Source organism: Zingiber officinale, chromosome 7A (genome assembly GCF_018446385.1).
Source record: "Zingiber officinale cultivar Zhangliang chromosome 7A, Zo_v1.1, whole genome shotgun sequence".
NCBI classification, from domain to species: Eukaryota; Viridiplantae; Streptophyta; class Magnoliopsida; order Zingiberales; family Zingiberaceae; genus Zingiber; species Zingiber officinale.
This window is the reverse complement of record NC_055998.1, coordinates 88,794,973-88,815,886: the sequence shown is the minus strand read 5'-3', so window position 1 is coordinate 88,815,886 and position 20,914 is coordinate 88,794,973. Positions and strand designations below refer to the sequence as shown.

Below are 20,914 nucleotides of genomic sequence, written 5' to 3'. Positions count from 1 at the left end.
ATTTAGCTAGATCCTTACAGATATTTGGGATCGACCTCAAGCGTCGGAGTGTAAAGTTGGGGCATGCCTGATCTGTTTGCAGATTCATTTAGCGACGAGGACAGCTCACCCTCTCCTCTTGATTTCTAGTTTGAAGTCTTCTCACGATCAATACAAGTATCATATCATTGGCATTCGTGTCAATTGATGGGATCAATATTCCAATTGTGTAGTAGTAACATGTCGTAATTGTTATAATTGTGTTTTGATTTTATAGTTGTTATAATAATATTAAAAATCATAATAGTTTTAAAAAGTAAAATATATAAAAACCAGAGAGTTTGACTTTTGATAATAAATGAAAAAGGATGGCTTTTAAAGATTTTAATAAAAAGGGAGCGAATTTTGTTCAATGATTTTCTCATCCGACCTTGAGAGTAATAGGTATTTGATGTCCAACAGTTGTGGATCCATCATTTAAGATCAACCAATCTTTTTATTTCATTTAAACATCAGTATTTAAGAAAATATAAAATAGATTTATTTACGCTTGCCATCCTTTGAATCAAAGAATTGGAAGCTCTAAATTCATAATTAATCTCCATTTAACGATGAACCGATCACGCCAACTCGCCGGTGAGGAAATCCAGACTCGCGAAGGACGACAAGTGGTCGCGATCGAACGGGTGGTTGAAAGGCAGTCCGCCGGCGAACGTCGTCGACGCCTGCCATACCGTGTTCTGCGTCGTCCTGTTCCCCGGCAGCTCCACCGTCGCGTAGATGGTGTAATACCCGCCGTCGGCGGAGTACTCCGCCTCCCGGCCATACACCGCGTAGGTCAGCGCCTCGTCCCTGATGTCGCTCGGCTGGAGGTTGTGCCTCGGGAGCTGGGTGGTGATCACGGTGGCGGCGCCGGTGGCGGCGTCAGGGAAGGCGAGGAAGGCGTTGGCCCCGACCATGCCGCGGCCGGTGGGGTTGATGGCCCAGGCGACCCAGCCGGCAGGCGACTGCCGCGCGCGGTAGGCGACGTCGAGGGCGGCGCTGGAAGGGTAGTAGGTCCAGAACAGAATGGCGTCGAGGTAGGGAAGGGGGATGCAGGAGGAATAGCTCCGGCCGCCGGAGAAGGCTCCTCCGGCGACCTCGCCGGCGCAGATGATCTCCTGGGATTGGGATTGCAGCTGCTGCTTCTGCAGGCAGAACAAAACCAGCAGGAAGATCGTGAGCTTCGACATGACTGATCGAACTCGCATGGTGCCGAATCTGATCGCTGTCCTTTATAAAGAGAAGCAGAGAGGCACTTAGAGCATGAAATATTAATATTATTATTAATATTTTATTTATTTTTAGCACCAGGGAGGATGATCTATTGAAAGCTGAGTTGACCCGGTGTTCTTATGAATTCCTCTGTTTTTAGAGCAAATCAGTAATGAAATCTAGATCATATCGGAGAGAATGCATCCACCTACGGAACATCAATAGTTGCAGAAAGCAATATCTCATCCCTATTGATTTATTTTAAACTATATCTTCTATAATTCTTCACATTTACTCTAAAATTAAATAAATTGAATTTTATTTTTTTCATAAAAAAATTAAACCAAGTAACATCAAATATGAGATGGTAGAGCCTATTCCATAAAAAATTTTCATTTACTGTTAAAGTAAATCGAAAAGTATTTATGACAGATGATACTCGGAATCTCAGTATTCTATGGCATGTGTGCCCATTTGAAGAAAAAAATGTTTACAAATGTATCGTAGTTGGGGATCAAATTGTGGACGCCTGAATGATAATTTAGTGTCCTTCGATGAGTTTGGTTGAGGATTATCCTTTATAATCTTTATTATCCATCTAAAGTTATCAATGAAAATCTTATTTAATTTAGATATTCGGTGATTCATAAGTAATAATTCATGCCTAACACGTAAGCAAAATGGGCATGCAACCAAGAATAAGAAAACTTTGGAAAAATGAGATTTTTCTTGATTTTAAGATTTATTAGTAATTTTTTCTAATTATTTTTTACATAAATAATATGCAATGTCGTATATGTTCTTATTAGTTTAATATCTTATATAAAAAAATTAAATTAATTTTTTATATGGGAGAGTCCGTTATAGTAACTTGTTGTTGGGGTTAGAGGTGGGTTTTCAAAAAAAATAAAAAAAAAATAGAGTATAAAAAAATAATAATAATATGTATTGTTTGTTTTGTAACTGAGGATAATATAGTAAAATATTAGACTAAATTATACATTAAAATCTCCAAATAAATAAGTTTTATTGTATTACGTAAGTTGAACTAAACAACATTAGGTTATATTTTATTCTCCATAATTTTAGTTATATAATTACTTGGTAATTATATAGTTAAGGTTATCTAAACACACCCTTATCAACTCCAATTTATGCGTTCGGGATAATAATTTTTGCGCATTCATGTATTATATTATGATAACTAATATATATATATATATATATATATATATATATATATATATATATATAGAAAGAGGGGGTTAAAAATACTAAAAATGTAAAGTTTAAAATAATAATAATAATAATATGTATTGTTGGTTTTGTAACTGAGAATAATACGGTAAAATATTAAACTAAGTTATATATATTAAAATCTTCAAATAAATAAGTTTATTTTATTATCTAAATTGAACTAAACAACATTAGATTATATTTTATTTCTCATAACTGTAGTCATATGATCACTTGGTAATTATATAACTAAGGTTCTCCAAACGTACCCTTATTAACTCCAATTTATAAATCCGGGATACTAATTTATGCATATTCATGTATTATATTATGAAAACTAATATATAGAGAGGGAGGGGGTAAAAAAAATACTAAAATAATGTAAAGTTTAAAAAGAAAAAAAAAATAATATATATGATTGGTTTTGCAACTGAGGATAATATAGTAAAATATTAAACTAAGTTATATATTAAAATATCTAAATAAATAAATTTTATTATATTATTTATATTCAACTACATAATGTTAGATTATATTTTATTCTCCATAATTTTAATCATATGATTAATTCATAATCATATAGAGAAGGTTATCAAAACACACCATAAGATTTTTATCATAGTTCATTTTATACATTAGAGAAACTTTGGAAGGAAAAAATAGAAATAACGTGGAATGAACGAGCATGCATCACAGAGATGTAGATTAATTTGGTGCTCACATTTAAAGTTACGGTACTTAAATAACTAATTATAAGAGGGGCAAATCAACGTAAGAGAGGTAAAAAAAACAAAAAACGAAAAACAGTTTTTAAGGCACTATTCACGCGTGAGAAGGGGGAGGCGGTCTCTTCCTTGCTCCACGCCATTGCGACCCAGGACAGACAATGTCGTCACCGGTGTCGCCTTCTCCCTCGTCGTCGGCGAGCCACCACTCCCCTCCTCTGCTTTCCCTCTCCTCTCGGCGGCAAAGGTCTCCAGCCGCCACCTTCTCTCTTCTCCACGCCACCGTGACCAAGGAGACGACCACCTCCGAGCAGCCTTCTTCCTCCCCACGCCAATGATGTCGGATTCGCGTCTCCATCGCCTCCAAGCACACACGGCTATCTCCCTCTCTTCGTGTCGACAACACTAACGCTACCCCTCTCCACTTCCTCTCTCCTCGCAGCTCTAGCCGTCGAGCCACCGCCAGTGTATAGCTCACTGCCACCCCCCTTTCTCCCTCGCAACCCTAGCCACTGGAGTAACTGCCATTTCCACAACCGCTTCCAGCAATCGCCACCGCCCTCCGGACCGTCGGTAGCCAATCTCCACCCCTATCTCCTTCTTTTCCAGTGTCCACAACCGCCCACTAGCAATTTCCTCCAGGACGCCACAGCATCGCCTCTCTTGCTGCCTCATCGTAGGCCATCTCTGACCATCCGCATTGTCATATGCTTCCGGTCCTCCGATTCCTTGATGACATTGTGTTACGATTTGACTTGTTATGTTCCAGCTTCGTGCTAATGTCGTGTTTCGGCCTTCGTGTCGTTATGATATCTCGGTCTACGTGCCAATATCATATCCTGGCCTACGTGTCGCTATCACATCCCAGCCTGCTTGTCGATGTCATATCCTGGCCTGCGTGCCGATGTCATATCCCGACCTGTGTGCCGATATCGTATCTCGGCCTGCGTGTCGCTATTAGGTCCTGGCCTGCATGCCACCTTCCGAGTCCAAGTTGCATTCGGTTCATGCCATTAGATCCAGCTCCTCATCCGGCACACATTCATTTACTCTTTCGGGTTACGACAACCCGATCAGTGCCACAATTAGCTCACCGATCCACCAAAGGGTGTCCCCTGAGCCAGAGTATGTTTACTGTATTCACTTTTCATTCATTTCATTATTATACTCTTAGCCTTTTCTTATATATTCGCTGGATCTATTTCGAGCATCGGGGTCCCAAAGACCAGGGTAGCCCGACCTTGTCTGCAAGTAGCGTTAACCAGAAGACTTCTGACGACTTGGTCAATATAGAAGCCAGCTCAGTATACGCTCCCCTCCCTCTCCGGGTCATAGCGATTCAATCAACATTTTGGCCACATCACCCCGAAAATCCGTCTGACTCAGCTTTCGGACAGGATTAATTTGACGTCATCTGTGAAAATCTCCTCCACCTATTCTGGAACGTGAAGATGGATGACGTCGGAAAGTTCTCTGCCATTATCACAGTCCTGGAGGATTTTGATGAATATAGTATCTTCTTCCCTTGCTCCATGGGTATTTTAGAGTCGAGGAACTGACTTGGAGATTCAGCTGGCCAACAGGTTAGTTTTTTCATTATATTTTTTCCCCAACTCCACAGGTATTCGAGAGTCGAGGGACCGAAACGGATCCGTAGCCGGGCGGCATAGCTCCTATACCAGGTAGGCTATAGGCCCTACTCCTCCTTTATGGCCACATGATCTGTTATAGCTCTCCGTTATGAGAGTAAGAACCCAGTTCTATGATTGGAGACTAGGGCCCTAGATCATTGATCTTATACTAGGGACATAGCTCCCCGATCAGAGACTAGCGGTACAACTTCTTAATCAAGATCTAGGGGTCTCGTGCTCTGATTACGGGCTAGGGGCCTCACTCTCTGATCAGGGACTAGGAGCTCAGCTTCTCGATCAGGTGTGTCGTGAGATCTGTTTAGTCATTGCTATAGTCTCCGCATTCACTGATATCAAGGCTCCACCTCCCCCGTTCGAGGTCGAGCGATCATCACCAATCGTGGACTAGAGTATCGCCACCGGTCTAGGACCGTGTTACGATTCCGCAAGTGAACGGATTCATCGTCAGTAATACATAAGATTGTTGAACCACAGGGAGTGTTGATTAAGCACTAGAGATGTCACAAAGTAAGTTATCTAGACGGTCGAAAGTTGGCTTTGACGCTTACGAACTAACAAGTGTGATTAAAGAGAGGGAAAGAAGGTTGAGACGAAGAGAGAGGAGAGAGAGAGAATTGATCTTGGAGGGAATGAGCTTTAGGAGATGGATTCTAGGATTTCGGTTTCATTATAATACTAGGAGATATTACATAGATTGCTTAGTTTCTATCCTCTATGTCCATGCTCTTGCAGGAAGTTAAATTGGTTAATATCCCTAAGTATCAAATAGAGACGATTCCTGTGAAATCCTGTAACGGTTAACCCCTATCACGAGGGCACCTCGGTAGATCACAGGAATACATGTCTAGTAGTAACAATAAGGATAAAGGTAAAGATTTGGTACGGTTTCCTACTTCCTTATGGAGGAATTGCCTCTCCTTTCAAGAGAATGTCTTACACGTCCGTGAACGGGTTACCCTTGTCACTAGGGCCGCCCCTCGGGTATACGATCTAGAACACTCTTTCTACGAGAGCAACAATTCCTAAGGGATTATTTCTCCTTTTAAGGGAACGCCCTAGACGTCCGAAAAGGGTTACCCCTGTCACGAGGCCACCTTGGTCAATATGCTCTAGAGCATCCCCTTTGTGTGATTAACAATCCTCCATATCAATCAACAAAGCATGCAAAGGAATATAAATATGTCACACACACAATTCATCATGAACAAGGCATTAACAAGTCATTGAATAGAAATATGGTGAATCTACATAGTTCTACATCTCCATCGCATTACAAATACTTCATAATCCTAGAAGAGGATATCTACTCCATTGCAAGGGAAAAATAATCCCAAAACATAAAGTAAAGCATACTTACAACTCTTGATGTGAGAAGAAGGGGATGCCTACTTGCTCAGGAGATGGACGGAACGTCAAGGGATGGCAGTGGATGAAGCTCTAGGGTTTCCCTCAAAGGGGAGAATCCTTTCCCAAGGAGAGGGACGAAGTTCAAAACCAAAGATGATCCCGAGAATATGGTTCTTGACCCTTATATAGGTTAGGGCACTGTCAACGCACGACCCGTGCCACGACCGTGCGAGATCCGCATGGCCAACTGCCTCCTCCCTTAGGGTTGAGTGGCATAGTCGTGTGATATCTGAATGGTCGTGTCTTCCTTCTGCACTGGTTACACAGCACGGTCGTGCAATATTGACACGGCCATGCCTTCTTTTGTCTCTGGTCGTAATTGGCACGGCCGTGTGGATCTGGGACACGGCCGTGCAGGATTGCACGGCCGTGCATTGCTTGGTTGCGGTCGTGGGGGAGCACGGTCGTGCAGGTTTGCACGACCATGCTGTTGGTTGGTCCTAGGAAGATTGTACCGGTTCCACTGTACAAAAATTTTGTACAAGTGTTGAACCTTTCCTAAACAACCTATTGTGTTCTTTAGAAGTTAAATTAGGAATCGCAAACAGAACTTAACATTATTGATTCCAAATTTAACTTATCTGTTCTTAAAGGTTTAGACTTGGATCGCAAGCGGAACTTAACACTATTGATCCAAATCAACCTATGTTACAAATTCAATTAAATATTAATTTCCAAAATTGGCTTCCAGGACTGCATGGCGAGGCACATGACCTTCTTGGGTATGGGAGCATCCACCACCACCTAGACAAAGTCTTTTAAGAAAAGCTAATATTTAATTTCCTTATATAACTCTAGGTTTAAACAAAAAGAACAATCAAATCACAAATTCGAAAAATAAAACAAAAGAAATACAAATTCGAAATAAATCCGAAAACTCTAGAATCATATGCCTCTTGTATTTGGTATTTCCAAAAATAACTATACAAAGAAACTAGTATAATGCGGAAAATAATTACTAATTATATCTTTCTTTGTAAGCAAATAACCTCTTGATCTTCTACCGTATTCCTCTTCTAATTTCGGACGTTGTGTGGACAACGATCTTCCGAGACGAGAACCACCAAGCTCCTTCTTCTCCAAGCTAGATTCGGCCACCATCAATTCTCCAAGAGAAGTAGAGGTCCGGCCACCACCACCAAGCTCCAAGGGATGCTAGAAACAGAGCCTCCTTTCTCTCCTTCTTCTCCTAACTAGATCTGGCCACCATCACCAACTCCAAAAGAAAGATGAAACCGACCACTAAAGAAGAAGAGAAGAGGAGAGGGAGAACCTCTAGGGCCGGCTACACCAAGGAGGAAAAGAGAGGAAGAAAAAGAATAGAGTTGTTCTCATGAAAGCACCTCTAACCCATCTTTTATAATCCTTGATATTGGAAAATAAGGAAATTTAAATAAAACCTTCCTTAATTCCTTTTCCATGAAAAGATAAAATTTAATTAATTAAAATTAAAATCCTTTTCTTAATTATAATGGGTGGCCACTTTAATCTCCAAAACAAGGAGAGTTTTAATTAACACAAGAATTAAAACTTCCTAACTTGTTTCCGAAAATTTATAAAAAATTTCTCCAATAATTTTTCCCTTCATGGTGGTTTGTAAAAAGGAAATTTTATAAATTAAAATCTTTCTTTTAAACACGTGGATGATTTCCAAAAAGGAAAGTTATCTCTAAAAATTAAAATCTCCTTTCAAACTACAAATAAGGAAAGATATCAAATTTTTTCTTAATCTTTTGTAGAAACTTATAAAAGAGAATATTTAATTTTTAAAATATCTTTTAAATCATAAAAATGGTTAAAAAGGGAAAGTTTTCTCAAAATTAAAATCTACCTTTCAATCTACAAATAAGGAAAGATTTCAAATCTTTTCTTAATCTTCTGTAGAAAGCTATAAAAGGAAAGATTTAAGTTTTAAACTCTCTTTTAAAACCATGAAATCCACATAAGAAAAATTTATAAATAAAATCCCTTTTAATGTGATGTGGCCGGCCACATCATGCTTGGATTCCAAGCATTGGCCGACCACCAACTTAGCTCAACCACTTGGTCTTGGCCGGCCCTAGCTTGGGTTCTAAGCTAGCTTGGCCGGCCCCCTTGGGTTGGGTAAGAAGTGGGTATGTGGTGGGTATAAATCTCTATATACAAGAGACTACGATAGAGACCGAGAGGAGAAATTGGTTTTGGTCTCCCGATGAAAATAAGCTTCCCGTGCTCGCCCCGAACATACAACTTAATTTCATCAATAATAATTCATACCACTAAAGAATTATTATTGAACTACCACACCAATCTCAAATTACATTTTGGGCTCCTTCTTATTATGAGTGTGTTAGTCTCCCTGTGTTTAAGATATCGAATGTCCACTAATTAAATGAGTTACTGACAACTCACTTAATTAATATCTTAGTCCAAGAGTAGTACCACTCAACCTCGTCGTCATGTCGGACTAAGTCCACCTGCAGGGTTTAACATGACAATCCTTATGAGCTCCTCTTGGGGTCATTCTCAACCTAGATTACTAGGACATAGTTTTCTTCTTTAATCAACAACACACACTATAAGTAATATCATTTCCCAACTTATCGAGCTTATTGATTTATCGAGCTAAATCTCACCCATTGATAAGTCAAAGAAATAAATACTAAATATATGTGTTTGTTATTATATTAGGATTAAGAGCACACACTTCCATAATAACTAAGGTCTAGTTCTTTTATCAAGTCAGTATAAAAAGAACTTACCTAAAATGGTCCTACTCAATACACTTAGAGTGTACTAGTGTAATTTATTAGTCAAGATAAACTAATCCCTAATCACGCTATGACTTTACCGATGGTTTGTTCCTTTCCATCTTAGTCGTGAGCAACTGTTTATAATTTATAAAGAACTGATAACATGATCTTCTGTGCGTGACACCATACACCATGTTATCTACGATATAAATTAATTGAACAACTACACTTAACATAAATGTAGATATTTTTGACCAATGTGATTCTTCATTTCAAAATAAATGTTTACAAAAGCTAGGCTTTTAGTATACATTCCAACAATCTCTCACTTATACTAAAAGACTATGTTGCCATAAATGTTGTCATACATCTGATTCTTAACCCTTCAACATGCCCATCAAAAGCTCTTGCCTTAAAGACCTTAGTGAAAGGATCTATAGGTTATCACCTGATGCAATCTAGGCGGCAACAACTTATCCTCGTTATACGATGTCTCGTATTGGGTGGTACTTGCGCTCTATTTTGTTTACTTGTCTTATGGACTTATGTTTTATTCGAGTTTGCTACTGCACCACTATTATTACAATAAATTGTAATAATTTTTGGACAAACCAGAAATCATATCTAAGTCCATCATGAAGTTTCTGAGCCATACATCTTCTATGGTTGTCTTAAAGGCTGCCACATACTCAGCTTCTATGGTGGAGTCCGAAAAACATCTATGCTTAACACTCCTCCATTGTTATGGCTTTACCTCCTAAAGTAAACATAAAACCCCGAGGTCGACTTACTATTGTCCTTATCTGATTGGAAGTCAAAATCTGTGTAACTCACAAGTATCAAATTATCTGCCTTGTAAACTAGCATATAATCTCTAGTCCCTCTAGGGTACTTTAATATATGTTTTACGGCAGTCTAGTATCCTAGTCCTGGGTTACTTCGATATCTGCTAACTATACCATGTGCAAAACAGATATCCAGTCTCGTACACAGTATTACATACATTAGGCTTCCGATAGCCAAAGTATAAGGAACTGCCTTCATGTCCTCTATCTCCTTTGATGTCTTCGGAGACATCTCTTTAGATATAGCTACTCCATGCTGAAAAGGTAAGGAACCTTTCTTGGAGTTTTGCATACTTAAACGAGCAAGGATTGTATCAATATATGAAGCTTGGGATAAGCAAAAAATTCTTTTCTTGCGATCCCTTATTACTTTGATCCCAAGAATATGTGCATTCTCCCAAGTCCTTTATATCGAATTTGTTTGGACAACCATATCCTTACTTCCGACAACATTTTGATATTGTTTCCAACTACAAAAAAATGTCATCTACGTATAGTACAAGAAATACCACCACGTTTCCATCAAACTTCTTGTATACACAAGACTTATCCAGTCACTGAATAAATCCATAGGTCCGGATTACTTCATTAGACCAAATGTCCAAGACCTTGAAGCTTTGCTTCAGTCCATAGACCGATTGAGCTTACATACTAGATGCTCCTTGCCTTTTTCAATGAACCCTTCTGGTTGATTTATATGGATATTTTCTTCAAGACTTCCATTAAGGAAAGCTGTCTTGATATCCACTTACCAAATCTCATAGTCCATATAGATAAAAGAATCTAGATAGACTTAAGCATGGCTACCGGCGAAAAAGTTTCATTTTTCAACAAGCCTTGCTTTGAAAATTTCCACCTTCCTGTCTACCCCTCTTTTCCTATTGTAGACCTATTTACACCCAATGACTTTTACACCATTTGGTGGTTCTACAAGCTCCAAGACTTTATTAGAATATATATATTCTAATTCTGTATTTATTGCTCTTTTCAAAGATGTTGCATCTTTACCTTGGAGCGCTTCGTCATATGTCCGGGAATTTAGGTTCATGTTCACCAGGGATCAAGTCCAAAGACTCTCCCAAAACATGAATATTTTAGGTTGCATAACAACCCTCCCAGTACAATGAGGCACTTTCTGCAATTGTGTATCATTTGTGATACGTGTTGCAGTTTTTTGTGATATTTCATCTTGTACAGTTGGTACTAGATTAGACGTGTCCTTTATTATTTCCTTAAGAACAAATTTACTTATGGGCTTATGGTTTATTACATAGTCCTCTTCTAAAAATCGTGCATTGGTGCTAATAATGACCTTTTGATTTTTAAGGACTATAACCCTCCTTTCGTTTCTCTAGGATAACCTACAAACAAGTGAACTCTGTCCAACTTATCAGTGTCTCCCATGTACTAGACCACCCAAATCCGAATATGCTTCAGACTAGGCTTACGCCCATTCTATAATTCAATGGGAGTAGAGAGTTCTGACTTAGAAGGTACTATGTTCACTTCCGTTTTCAGTGTATATCTTCAAAACAAATTTTGGTAATTCTGAATAACTCATCATTGATCTAACTATTTCCATAAGAGTTCTATACCTTCGTTCTACTACACCATTCTATTGGGGTGTACCAGGTGCAGTTAGTTGGGATTGAATCCCGACTTCTGATAAGTGACTCCTAAACTCTCTCAAGAGGTACTTGCAACTGTTTATAATTTATAAAGAACTGATAACATGATCTTCTGTGCATGACACCACACACCATGTTATCTACGATATAAATTAATTAAACAACTACACTTAACATAAATGTAGATATTTTTGACCAATGTAATTCTTCATTTCAAAATAAATGTTTATAAAATCTAGACTTTCAGTATACATTCCAACACATGCACGGATCCATCTTTATTTGGCCGCATGGTCATGCACTGTTCTTCCTCTATTTGGCTACACGGTCGTGCAAGGTTGCACGACCGTGTTCTCTGCCTCGTTCCGGTGCGTCGACAATCGCTGTTTTTGCTCCAAAAGTTGTCCCTGTCAACACAAAACCAAACAAAGAGCAGATCTCCGAACAAAAGAGTATTTATGATGAGTATATGATAAAAGAGACGATCATGCAAAGAATATATACATATAAAGCAAGTGAATGTGCGTTAAAATATGCATCACACCCCCAGACTTAAACCTTTGCTTGTCCTCAAGGAAACCCCGTAATCTAGATTTATGTGTGTAGATGACATGTAATAACCCCTAATGAATCAATATAAACCTATCATATAGTTTCATTGATGAGCATGATACAAAAATTATTTGAGTGTGACCTAAGTAGAAGTTCTCCGTACCCAATGTAATAAGTGGCTTAACCTTTTCAAGTGTCAACCTCTAAGCCTAGTCAATTTTCCATTTAACCGTGTTCCTCATACTTCCAGCGATAAGCACTTACTTGCCACACGCAAGGTCTGTTCCCCTCAAAAATGTTATGCATCGTCTACACAAGGTCTCAAAGGAATACTTAGTATCAAGAGAAATATAACATTCATTTTCTCAGTAACCTGACTTGGTCTCAAAGAGATGAATTGCTAGTTTCCACCGACGATAACTATTTTTTTATCTCTTATTTTTTTCTGCTTTTTTTTTATGTTTGCAAAGTATCAAACTTGAACAAACTTTCATTTTTTTGGGGGGGGGGGGATTGATTTTTCCAAATGAGCTTACATGATCTGAGTTATCCAGTAACCAAAATGTAGTTGAGAGGTCATCATAGAGGCAAGAGTACTAGTCCCGTTCTATGGATCATGACTATTTTCAAAAATATCTACCATTAGAATGTGAAGAGATCCTAAAACTAGGCCAACATTCAAATTCTTCTAGTAAAAACAATGCTCACTTCATGCTACTATGGATAGGAAAATAAAGATCAATAGGTATACTAGCATACCAAATTACATAACATAAATATCTAGATGAAACGTGCTAGTATTTTACATTAAGGAACAAACAATCATGATGTGATGAATGATGCAACTAGCAAAAATTTATTATGCAAAAGAAATAAGCAAAAACTAAACTAAACCAAATGCATCTTAATGCATCCCCCCAGACTTAAACTTTTCATAGTCCCAATGAAAACTAAAAACAATGTGGAGGAGATTAAAAGTAAGAGAAGTTACTAAATGATGCGTGCCAAATGCCCATGTCATTAACTTCTCCATCATGTAATTGCACTCCTCCTAATCTTTGAGCTCTATAAAATAAAATTGACAACCAAAATTAAATAGAGAATACATGCTTATTATGAGGAAAGAAATGAAACTAGAAAGGAACTAAAAATATGAATGAAAGCAAGATTGAATTTGGGTTGCCTCCCAATAAGCGTTTGTTTAAGGTCATTAGCTCGACCACCTCATTAGATTCATCGAAATCTCGTTCTTGGAGGGGTAAGATATTTCATCACCCTCATACCAAGGGCTCTCTTATTATTGAGGGAGCTTTCATCAAAAAGTGAAGAATCGCTCTCTCCATCTTCACCTTCTTGGAAATTATTTCAGAAGATCGAAGACGGTTCAGATTGAGCTTCCAATATAGGCCCCATGAAAATCTGTACACCCAAAAGAGAAACATACCTCTCCCAAGCATGCTATATTAGATAGAACTAGAACCTTATTAAGATGAACTGAGTATGTATCACAAATTGAATCACATCAAACAAAATCTACTATTGGTACATCTATGAAATTTTCCAAAAGATCACAAGGGATACTAACCTTGCTTTGCTAAGAGATACTTGAAAGTTCTAAACATGTGGATGTGACTTCTAAATCTTGTATTGGCTCTAGCTCTGGCTCAAGTGGTGGTGCCTCTAAAAGTGGTGATTCTTGGGGCTTTGCTTCTATTGCACAAGTCCCCATACATTGGTCCACAACATGTTCAATCTTTGCAACTCTCATAATCTCAGAAGGTTGTGTGGATAAAGGAGGTGATTCTTGAGATACTGCTTCCACAACACAGCTCCCTACACTTCGTTTCATAACATCATCATCAACACAAGCATCAAAAAATAAACCAACATCAATATCCTCAGTGGGAGAATCATCTATAGGAGGATCACTAACTTCATTTGTAGTTTTAAGTTGATCTATCACATCACATTCATTATCTGAAAATTCAATTTCATCATAACACCCTGTAAACCCAGAAGGTAAATCTGAAAACTTGTTATCCACTGCGTTATCATCACAATCCTCATCTGAAGAGTCCTCATCTTCATACACATCCAGAAATCTACACTCAACCATATTAGCGTCACAGAATTTGTCAAAGAATTCATTTTCATTGACCCTCACTAGCCTTTGTGGAAAAGGAACCCTTAGTGAAGGTCTGGGGAAAGGTACTTCCTTTTTCCATATTCCCTTTTAGCTTGCGGAGGAGGTCCAACTTGCTTATCTAGTGTTGATGTGATCAACCGTTGAGGGAAATGCATTTGCGGCCTTTGGGAACTTCCTAGAGTAATGGAACTGAGTTCTTGTGGTCTTCTACTGTTCATCTCCTCAATTCTATACAAGTCTTTTTTCAGAAGTTCTTCATGATTCTTGCCACTTCTCAATTTAGTATCATTATAATTTACACTAGATCTTGTCTGTGTAAGAGGAAGGTCTTCTTTGAACCATTTTGAAACTATGCTATTAATCGTTTTCCCCCAAATGTTTGAACTCCTCATTCTGTGACTTGTGAATTTCAACATTTTTGGGTGGTTGAACTGCATTTTGTTTGACAGACTCTCTTGCATTTATGGCTTGCACTTCTTGATTTTTGAGGGATATTCCATCCAACTTTTGTTCGACCATTCATGGAGGTTCAATGTTACTTGATCAATTAATGTATATGCTTCATTTACACTCTTATCCATAAAAGAACCTCCAGCTGATGAATCAAACAAACACTTATCTAAGAAAGAAATTCCCCTATAGAATATGTGCAGGGTCAGCCATTTTTCCAAACCATGATGAGGGCACTGTCTTTGTAGACTCTTGAATCTGTCCCATGCTTCAAATAATGATTCTCCATATGCCTGAGCAAAAATTTGTGATGTAATTCCTCATATAAATTGTTCTACTTGGAGGGAAAAAATGATCCAGAAATTGCTTCTCCAATTGTTTTCAACTTGTGATGCTTTGAGGATGGAGAGAATATAACCAAGTCCTTTCTTTATCCTTGATACTAAAAGAAAATATCATCAACTGAACTGCATCTGCTGACACTCCTTCATAATTCACCATATCACAAAGCTCTAGAAATGTCTCAAGGTGCAGATAAGGACTTTCTAATAGTTCTCCTCCAAATTTGTGACCATGTATCATGAAAATTAACTCTAGGTCTAGTTGGAAATTTTTCTGCTTTAATATGAGGCTGCACAATGGGAGACATAAATCTTGCAGAAATAGGTGCCAAGAAATCTCTTAAGGGCCTGCTTGACATGTTAGTGCTCATCGATGTCCGTGAGCAGGTTACCCCTGTCACTAGGGCCCCTCTGGTATACGATCTAAGATACTCTCTCTACGAGATTAGTAATTTCTACACAATCAATTAATATGATATGGAAATCTAGCAACAAGTCTCATACATAGTAGTTGAAACAAAGTAAGCGAAATCATCCAATGAATAAAGGCATAAATACGAGTCTTACATCAAAATCAATCCACAACTACTCCCTAATCCTAGAACAAAGAATCTACTCCATGACGCCGGAGAAAAACCCGAAGACATAATGTGATTAAGCATACAATCCTCAAACAAGAAGAGAGAAAGAGAAAGAGAAAGGATGCTTATCCAACAACGACAAGTGATATTCGGATCCAATCCTTTGCTTCTGGAATTGATGTGGTGATGAAGGATCGTTGGACAGAGGTCCTAGATGGCGTGGAACGACACCAAGGCAATTCTCCCGCTGACGGCTCGCTTCCTTTCCCTCTTTTTAATCACACTTGTTAGTTCGTAAGCGTCAAAGCCAACTTTCGACCGTCTAGATAACTTACTTTGTGACATCTCTAGGGCTTAATCAACACTCCCTGTGGTTCGACAATCTTATATATTACTGACGACGAATCCGTGCACTTACGGAATCGTAACAAGTTTTTGGCGTCGTTGCCGAGGACTGCGTCTATAACATTAGCGAAAATCATATTAGATTAGACTAGACTTTGTTTTTTTTTTATTTTATTTTTATTTTTCTTTATTTTCTACATTTTTATTAAACGCCTAAAAAAATTAATATTTTTCCAACTCTTTTCTTTACTTTGCAAAATTTTACACTCGAAATATTTCATATCTTGTTTTTACATGCGAAGAGCTAATCTTTCAGGACAACTTCTACCGTTCGATCCAGGGATTGATAGGACTTTCCTGAGAAGAAGAAACTTACAAAAAACATTTCAAGCCGAAAAAGAATCTTCAGAAATTGTTGACAAACTGTTGAAGGATTACGTAGCACCTTATGCACGAGGGGTTCGATCTAGCATCACCCGACCGCCAATCAAAGCTAACAATTTTGAAATCAAGCCTGCAGTAATCCACATGGTCCAGCAGAATTAATTTGGAGGAGGATCGCACGATGATCCAAATCATCACTTAGAGCTTTTCTACGAGATTTACGGTACTATGAAAGTGAATGGGGTCCCTCCAGAATCAGTAAGGTTACTTCTTTTTGGATTTTCCCTAAAAGACAGAGCCAAGCAATGGCTAAATTCTCTTCCAGCAAACAGTATAACGTCTTGGAGCAGTGTGAGCATAGATTTCTGGACAAATTCTACCCGCCAAGCAAAACTTCCCACATGAGGAATTTGATCGCAAGCTTCAAACAGATAGAATAAGAATCATTATTTAAAGCCTGAGACAGATTCAAAAGTATGCTGAGACAGTGCCCCCATCATGGCCTTGAGAAATGGTTGGTTCTACACACATTCTACAATGGAATCAACTATCACATGAAGGTATCCCTACATTCTGCAGCATGAGGAGTATTAATGAACAAGAGCCTTGATGAAGCTGAAGAGATCATAGAGAATGTGGCGCAGAACCACCATCAGTGGACAACCGAAAGATCTAGTGGTTCTTTCTCAGGGAATCCAATAAAGGCATCAGGAAAATTCGACGTAGATGCAATCACACTCATGTCTGCAAAGTTGGACGTTCTGACCAAGAAGCTTGAGGCCATGGAAAACAACACGGTCAATGCAATAGTATGTGTTTGTGAAACTTGCGGAAGTACGGATTATGCTCAAGATACTTGCCCCCTAGGGCCAATACAAGCACAGATAAACCAACTTGAGTAATGCGATACGATAGTCAGTTACAACCAAAAGTAAAACAATCCGTACTCCAACACATACAACCCTAGATGGAGGAACCATCCAAATTTTTCGTACTGAAATAATCAGGACCAAGGACCAGCAAAGCAAAGCTATCAACCTAGGCAACAGAGCTACTCATCTGGACAACAGACTTATCAACAACAGCAACCTTCACAACTGTCCAGAATAAAAAAGATGCTCAAAGAAGCTCTCTCAGAGCAAAAAGAGATGAAGAATGAGATCAAGCAATTAACCAAGATTGGAAAATTCCGAAAAACATCAGAAGATGCAAGACAACCAGATAGCCCAGTCCTTTTCAAGAGCACAGGGAATATTTCCAGGAAAGCCCGATATAAACCCGGTGGAACACTGTAACAACATCGAGCTGAGGAGCGGACGAACTTTGGGAGACCCCCAAATCACTACTCAGAAAGGACTTGACTCAGAGGAAGAGTCCTCTCCCCTAATGCCCAATCAGATCCAGAACAGGGATAGAGAGGAGATCACCAAGAATTGAAGGAATTCTTCAAATTTCCCCACAAAGTCTGACAATTCCTTTCCCTCAGAAACTGATAACATCCCAAAAGGATGAAGAGTTCAACCGATTCCTGAAGATTAAGGAAATTTGCGTAGAAGTACCACTGATAGATGCACTGCACCAAATGCCGAAGTTCGCCAAATTTTTAAAGGGTATTTTATCTAACAGGAGGCAGAAGGGCAACTTCGAGACCGTAGCATTAACGGGAAATTGCAGCGCTCTACTTATAGCAAATATTCCACCAAAACTTCAGGATCTAGGGAGCTTTTTCATACCTTATAAAATTGGTTCTGAACTCATACAGAAAGCTTTCTGCGTTAGTCTAATTTCGTACTCATTATGTAAGAAGCTAAGACTCCAGAACATTAAACTGACTACTATGGCATTGCAATTAGCTGACCATTCATGTAGATACCCAATGAGAATAGTGGAAGACCTGCCAGTAGAAGTAGGCGGATGCATCATTCCCACAGATTTCATTATCCTGGATATGGAGGAGGATCCCAAGATATCAATCATCCTTTGGAGAACATTCCTTGCCACCGCTGGAGCCCTCATTGATGTGAAAAGTCACAAGTTATCCTTGGAGATCGACAAAGAAAGGGTGGAATTTGATTTATCTGATTCTTCTAACTGTGACCCCTCTTCTCAGGGAAATTTTAGCAAGATGAACATACACAAAGCTGAGGAATGTAGTTTCCAAGAGAGGTCCCCTCCAGCGAGTAATAAGAAGTACATTTGTCCTGCACGAGCGAAACTAAAGGTGCAGACTGGAGCATTAACCCTAGGAGGAGAGTCGTGCTTCCATGGGTTTAGTCCACACTAACGACAACGACGACAAAAACTTGTTACGATTCCGTAAGTGCACAGATTCGTCGTCAGTAATATATAAGATTGTCGAACCACAGGGAGTATTGATTAAGCACTAGAGATGTCACAAAGTAAGTTATCTAGACGGTCGAAAGTTGACTGTGACGCTTATGAACTAGCAAGTGTGATTAAAGAGAGGGAAAGAAGGTTGAGACGAAGAGAGAGGAGAGAGAGAGAATTGATCTTGGAGGGAATGAGCTTTGGGGGATGGATTCTAAGATTTCGGTTTCATTATAATACTAGGAGATATTACGTAGATTGCTTAGTTTCTACCCTCTATGTCCATGCTCTTGCAGGAAGTTAAATTGGTCAATATCCCTAAGTATCAAATAGAGACGATTCTTGTGAAATCCTGTAACAGTTAACCCCTATCACGAGGGCGCCTCGGTAGATCACAGGAATACATGTCTAGTAGTAACAATAAGGATAAAGGTAAAGATTTGGTACAGTTTCCTACTTCCTTATGGAGGAATTGCCTCTCCTTTTAAGAGAATGTCTTAGACGTCCGTGAACGAGTTACCCTTGTCACTAGGGTCCCTCGGGTATACGATCTAGAGCACTCTTTCTACGAGAGCAACAATTCCTAAGGGATTATTTCTCCTTTTAAGGGAACGTCCTAGACGTCCGAAAAGGGTTACCCTTGTTATTAGGGCACCTTGGTCAATACGCTCTAGGGCATCCCCTTTGCATGATTAACAATCTTTCACATCAATCAACAAAGCATGCAAAGGAATATAAATAGGTCACACACACAATTCATCATGAACAAAGCATTAACAAGTCATTGAATAGAAATATGACGAATCTACAAAGTTCTACATCTCCATCGCATTGCAAATACTTCCTAATCCTAGAAGAGGATATCTACTCCATTGTGAGGGAAGAACAACCCCAAAACATAAACTAAAACATACTTACGACCTTTGATGTGAGAAGAAGGGGAAGAAAAGATGCTTGTCGAGGTTTTCGATGTCTTGGGGATGCCTACTTGCTCTGGAGATGGACGGAACGTCAAGGGATGGCGGTGGATGAAGCTCTAGGGTTTCCCCCGAAGGGGAAAACTCTTTCCCAAGGAGAGGGGCGAAGTCCAAAACCAAATATGATCCCAAGAATAGAGTTCTTGACTCTTATATAGGTTAGGGCACGGCCGTCGCACGGCCCGTGCCACGGTCGTGTGAGATCTGGACGGCCAACTGCCTCCTCCCTTCGGGTTGAGTGGCATGGTCATGGGATATCTGCACGACTGTGTCTTCCTTCTACACTGGTTACACCACATGACTGTGCAGGATTGACATGGTCGTGCCTTCTATTATCTCTGGTTGTGCTGCACGGCCGTGCCAATTGGCACGACCTGTGGATCTGGGGCACTGCTCTTGGGACACGACCGTGCATTGCTTGGTTGCGGTCGTTGGGGGGGGCATGGCCGTGCAGGTTTGCACGGCCATGCACGGATCCATTTCTGTTTGGTCGCACGGTCGTGCAAGAATTGCACGGCCGTGCACTGTTCTTCCTCTGTTTGGCCACACGATCGTGCGAGGTTGCACGACCATGTTCTCTGCCTCATTCCGGTGCATCGACAATCTCTGTTTTTGTTCCGAAAGTTGTCCCTGTCAACACAAAATCAAACAAAGAGCAGATCTCTGAACAAAAGAACATTTATGATGAGTATATGATAAAAGAGACGATCATGCAAAGAATATATACGTATAAATCAAGTGAATGTGTGTTAAAACATGCATAAACGATCATAATATTTACGCACATCAGACCGGAGTGTCACCACTGGTCTCAGACCAGAGTATCGCCACCGGTCTCAAACCGGAGTATCACCATTGGTCGTGAACCAGAGTATCACCATCGGTCTCGGACCGGAGTATCGCCACTGGTCTCAAACTAGAGTATCACCACCGATCTCAGACCGGAGTATCGCCACTTGTCTCGAACCAGAATATCACCACCGATCTCGGACCGAAGTATCGCCACTGGTCTTGGACCAGAGTATCGCCATTGATTTCGGATCGGAATATTGCCACTAGTCGCGAACCAGACTATCACCATCGATCTCGGACCGGAGTATCACCACTGGTCTTGGACCAGAGTATTGCCACCGGTCTTGAACCGGAGTATCACCATCGACCTTCCGGTCGACTTTCCAGACTCTCGCTCCAGTGCGAGTTATAAGTGAGCAAGACTCTCGGGACCAACGACCTCCCAATCAGCTTTTCAGACTTTCACCCCAGTGCGAGTTATAAGTGAGTAAGGCTCTCGCGACCAACGACCTCCCTGTCAACTTTCCAGACTCTCGGCCTAGTGCGAGTTATAAGCAAGC

At 39.7% G+C, this 20,914-nt stretch overlaps 1 protein-coding gene and 2 non-coding genes across 3 annotated transcripts; 1 reads left to right on the top strand and 2 right to left on the bottom strand.

Moving 5' to 3' along the window:
- Positions 1 to 599: 599 nt before the first annotated feature.
- LOC121999511 (cytochrome b561 and DOMON domain-containing protein At5g48750-like) lies at positions 600 to 1,229 on the bottom strand. The gene has a single exon (XM_042554183.1). It carries the CDS (start codon positions 1,227 to 1,229, stop codon positions 600 to 602), a length of 630 nt encoding a protein of 209 aa, XP_042410117.1.
- Positions 1,230 to 14,825: 13,596 nt separating this feature from the next.
- Positions 14,826 to 14,932, top strand: LOC122003144. Its single transcript, XR_006117815.1, has one exon. It is a non-coding gene; the product is annotated as a small nucleolar RNA R71 (small nucleolar RNA).
- A 1,724-nt stretch (positions 14,933 to 16,656) lies between these two features.
- Positions 16,657 to 16,762, bottom strand: LOC122003281. Its single transcript, XR_006117922.1, has one exon. It is a non-coding gene; the product is annotated as a small nucleolar RNA R71 (small nucleolar RNA).
- Positions 16,763 to 20,914: the final 4,152 nt, after the last annotated feature.

Bases quoted from the DNA above. Each gene is read 5' to 3' on its own strand.
- LOC121999511 (XM_042554183.1), bottom strand. From the start codon at position 1,229: ATGCGAGTTCGATCAGTCATGTCGAAGCTCACGATCTTCCTGCTGGTT.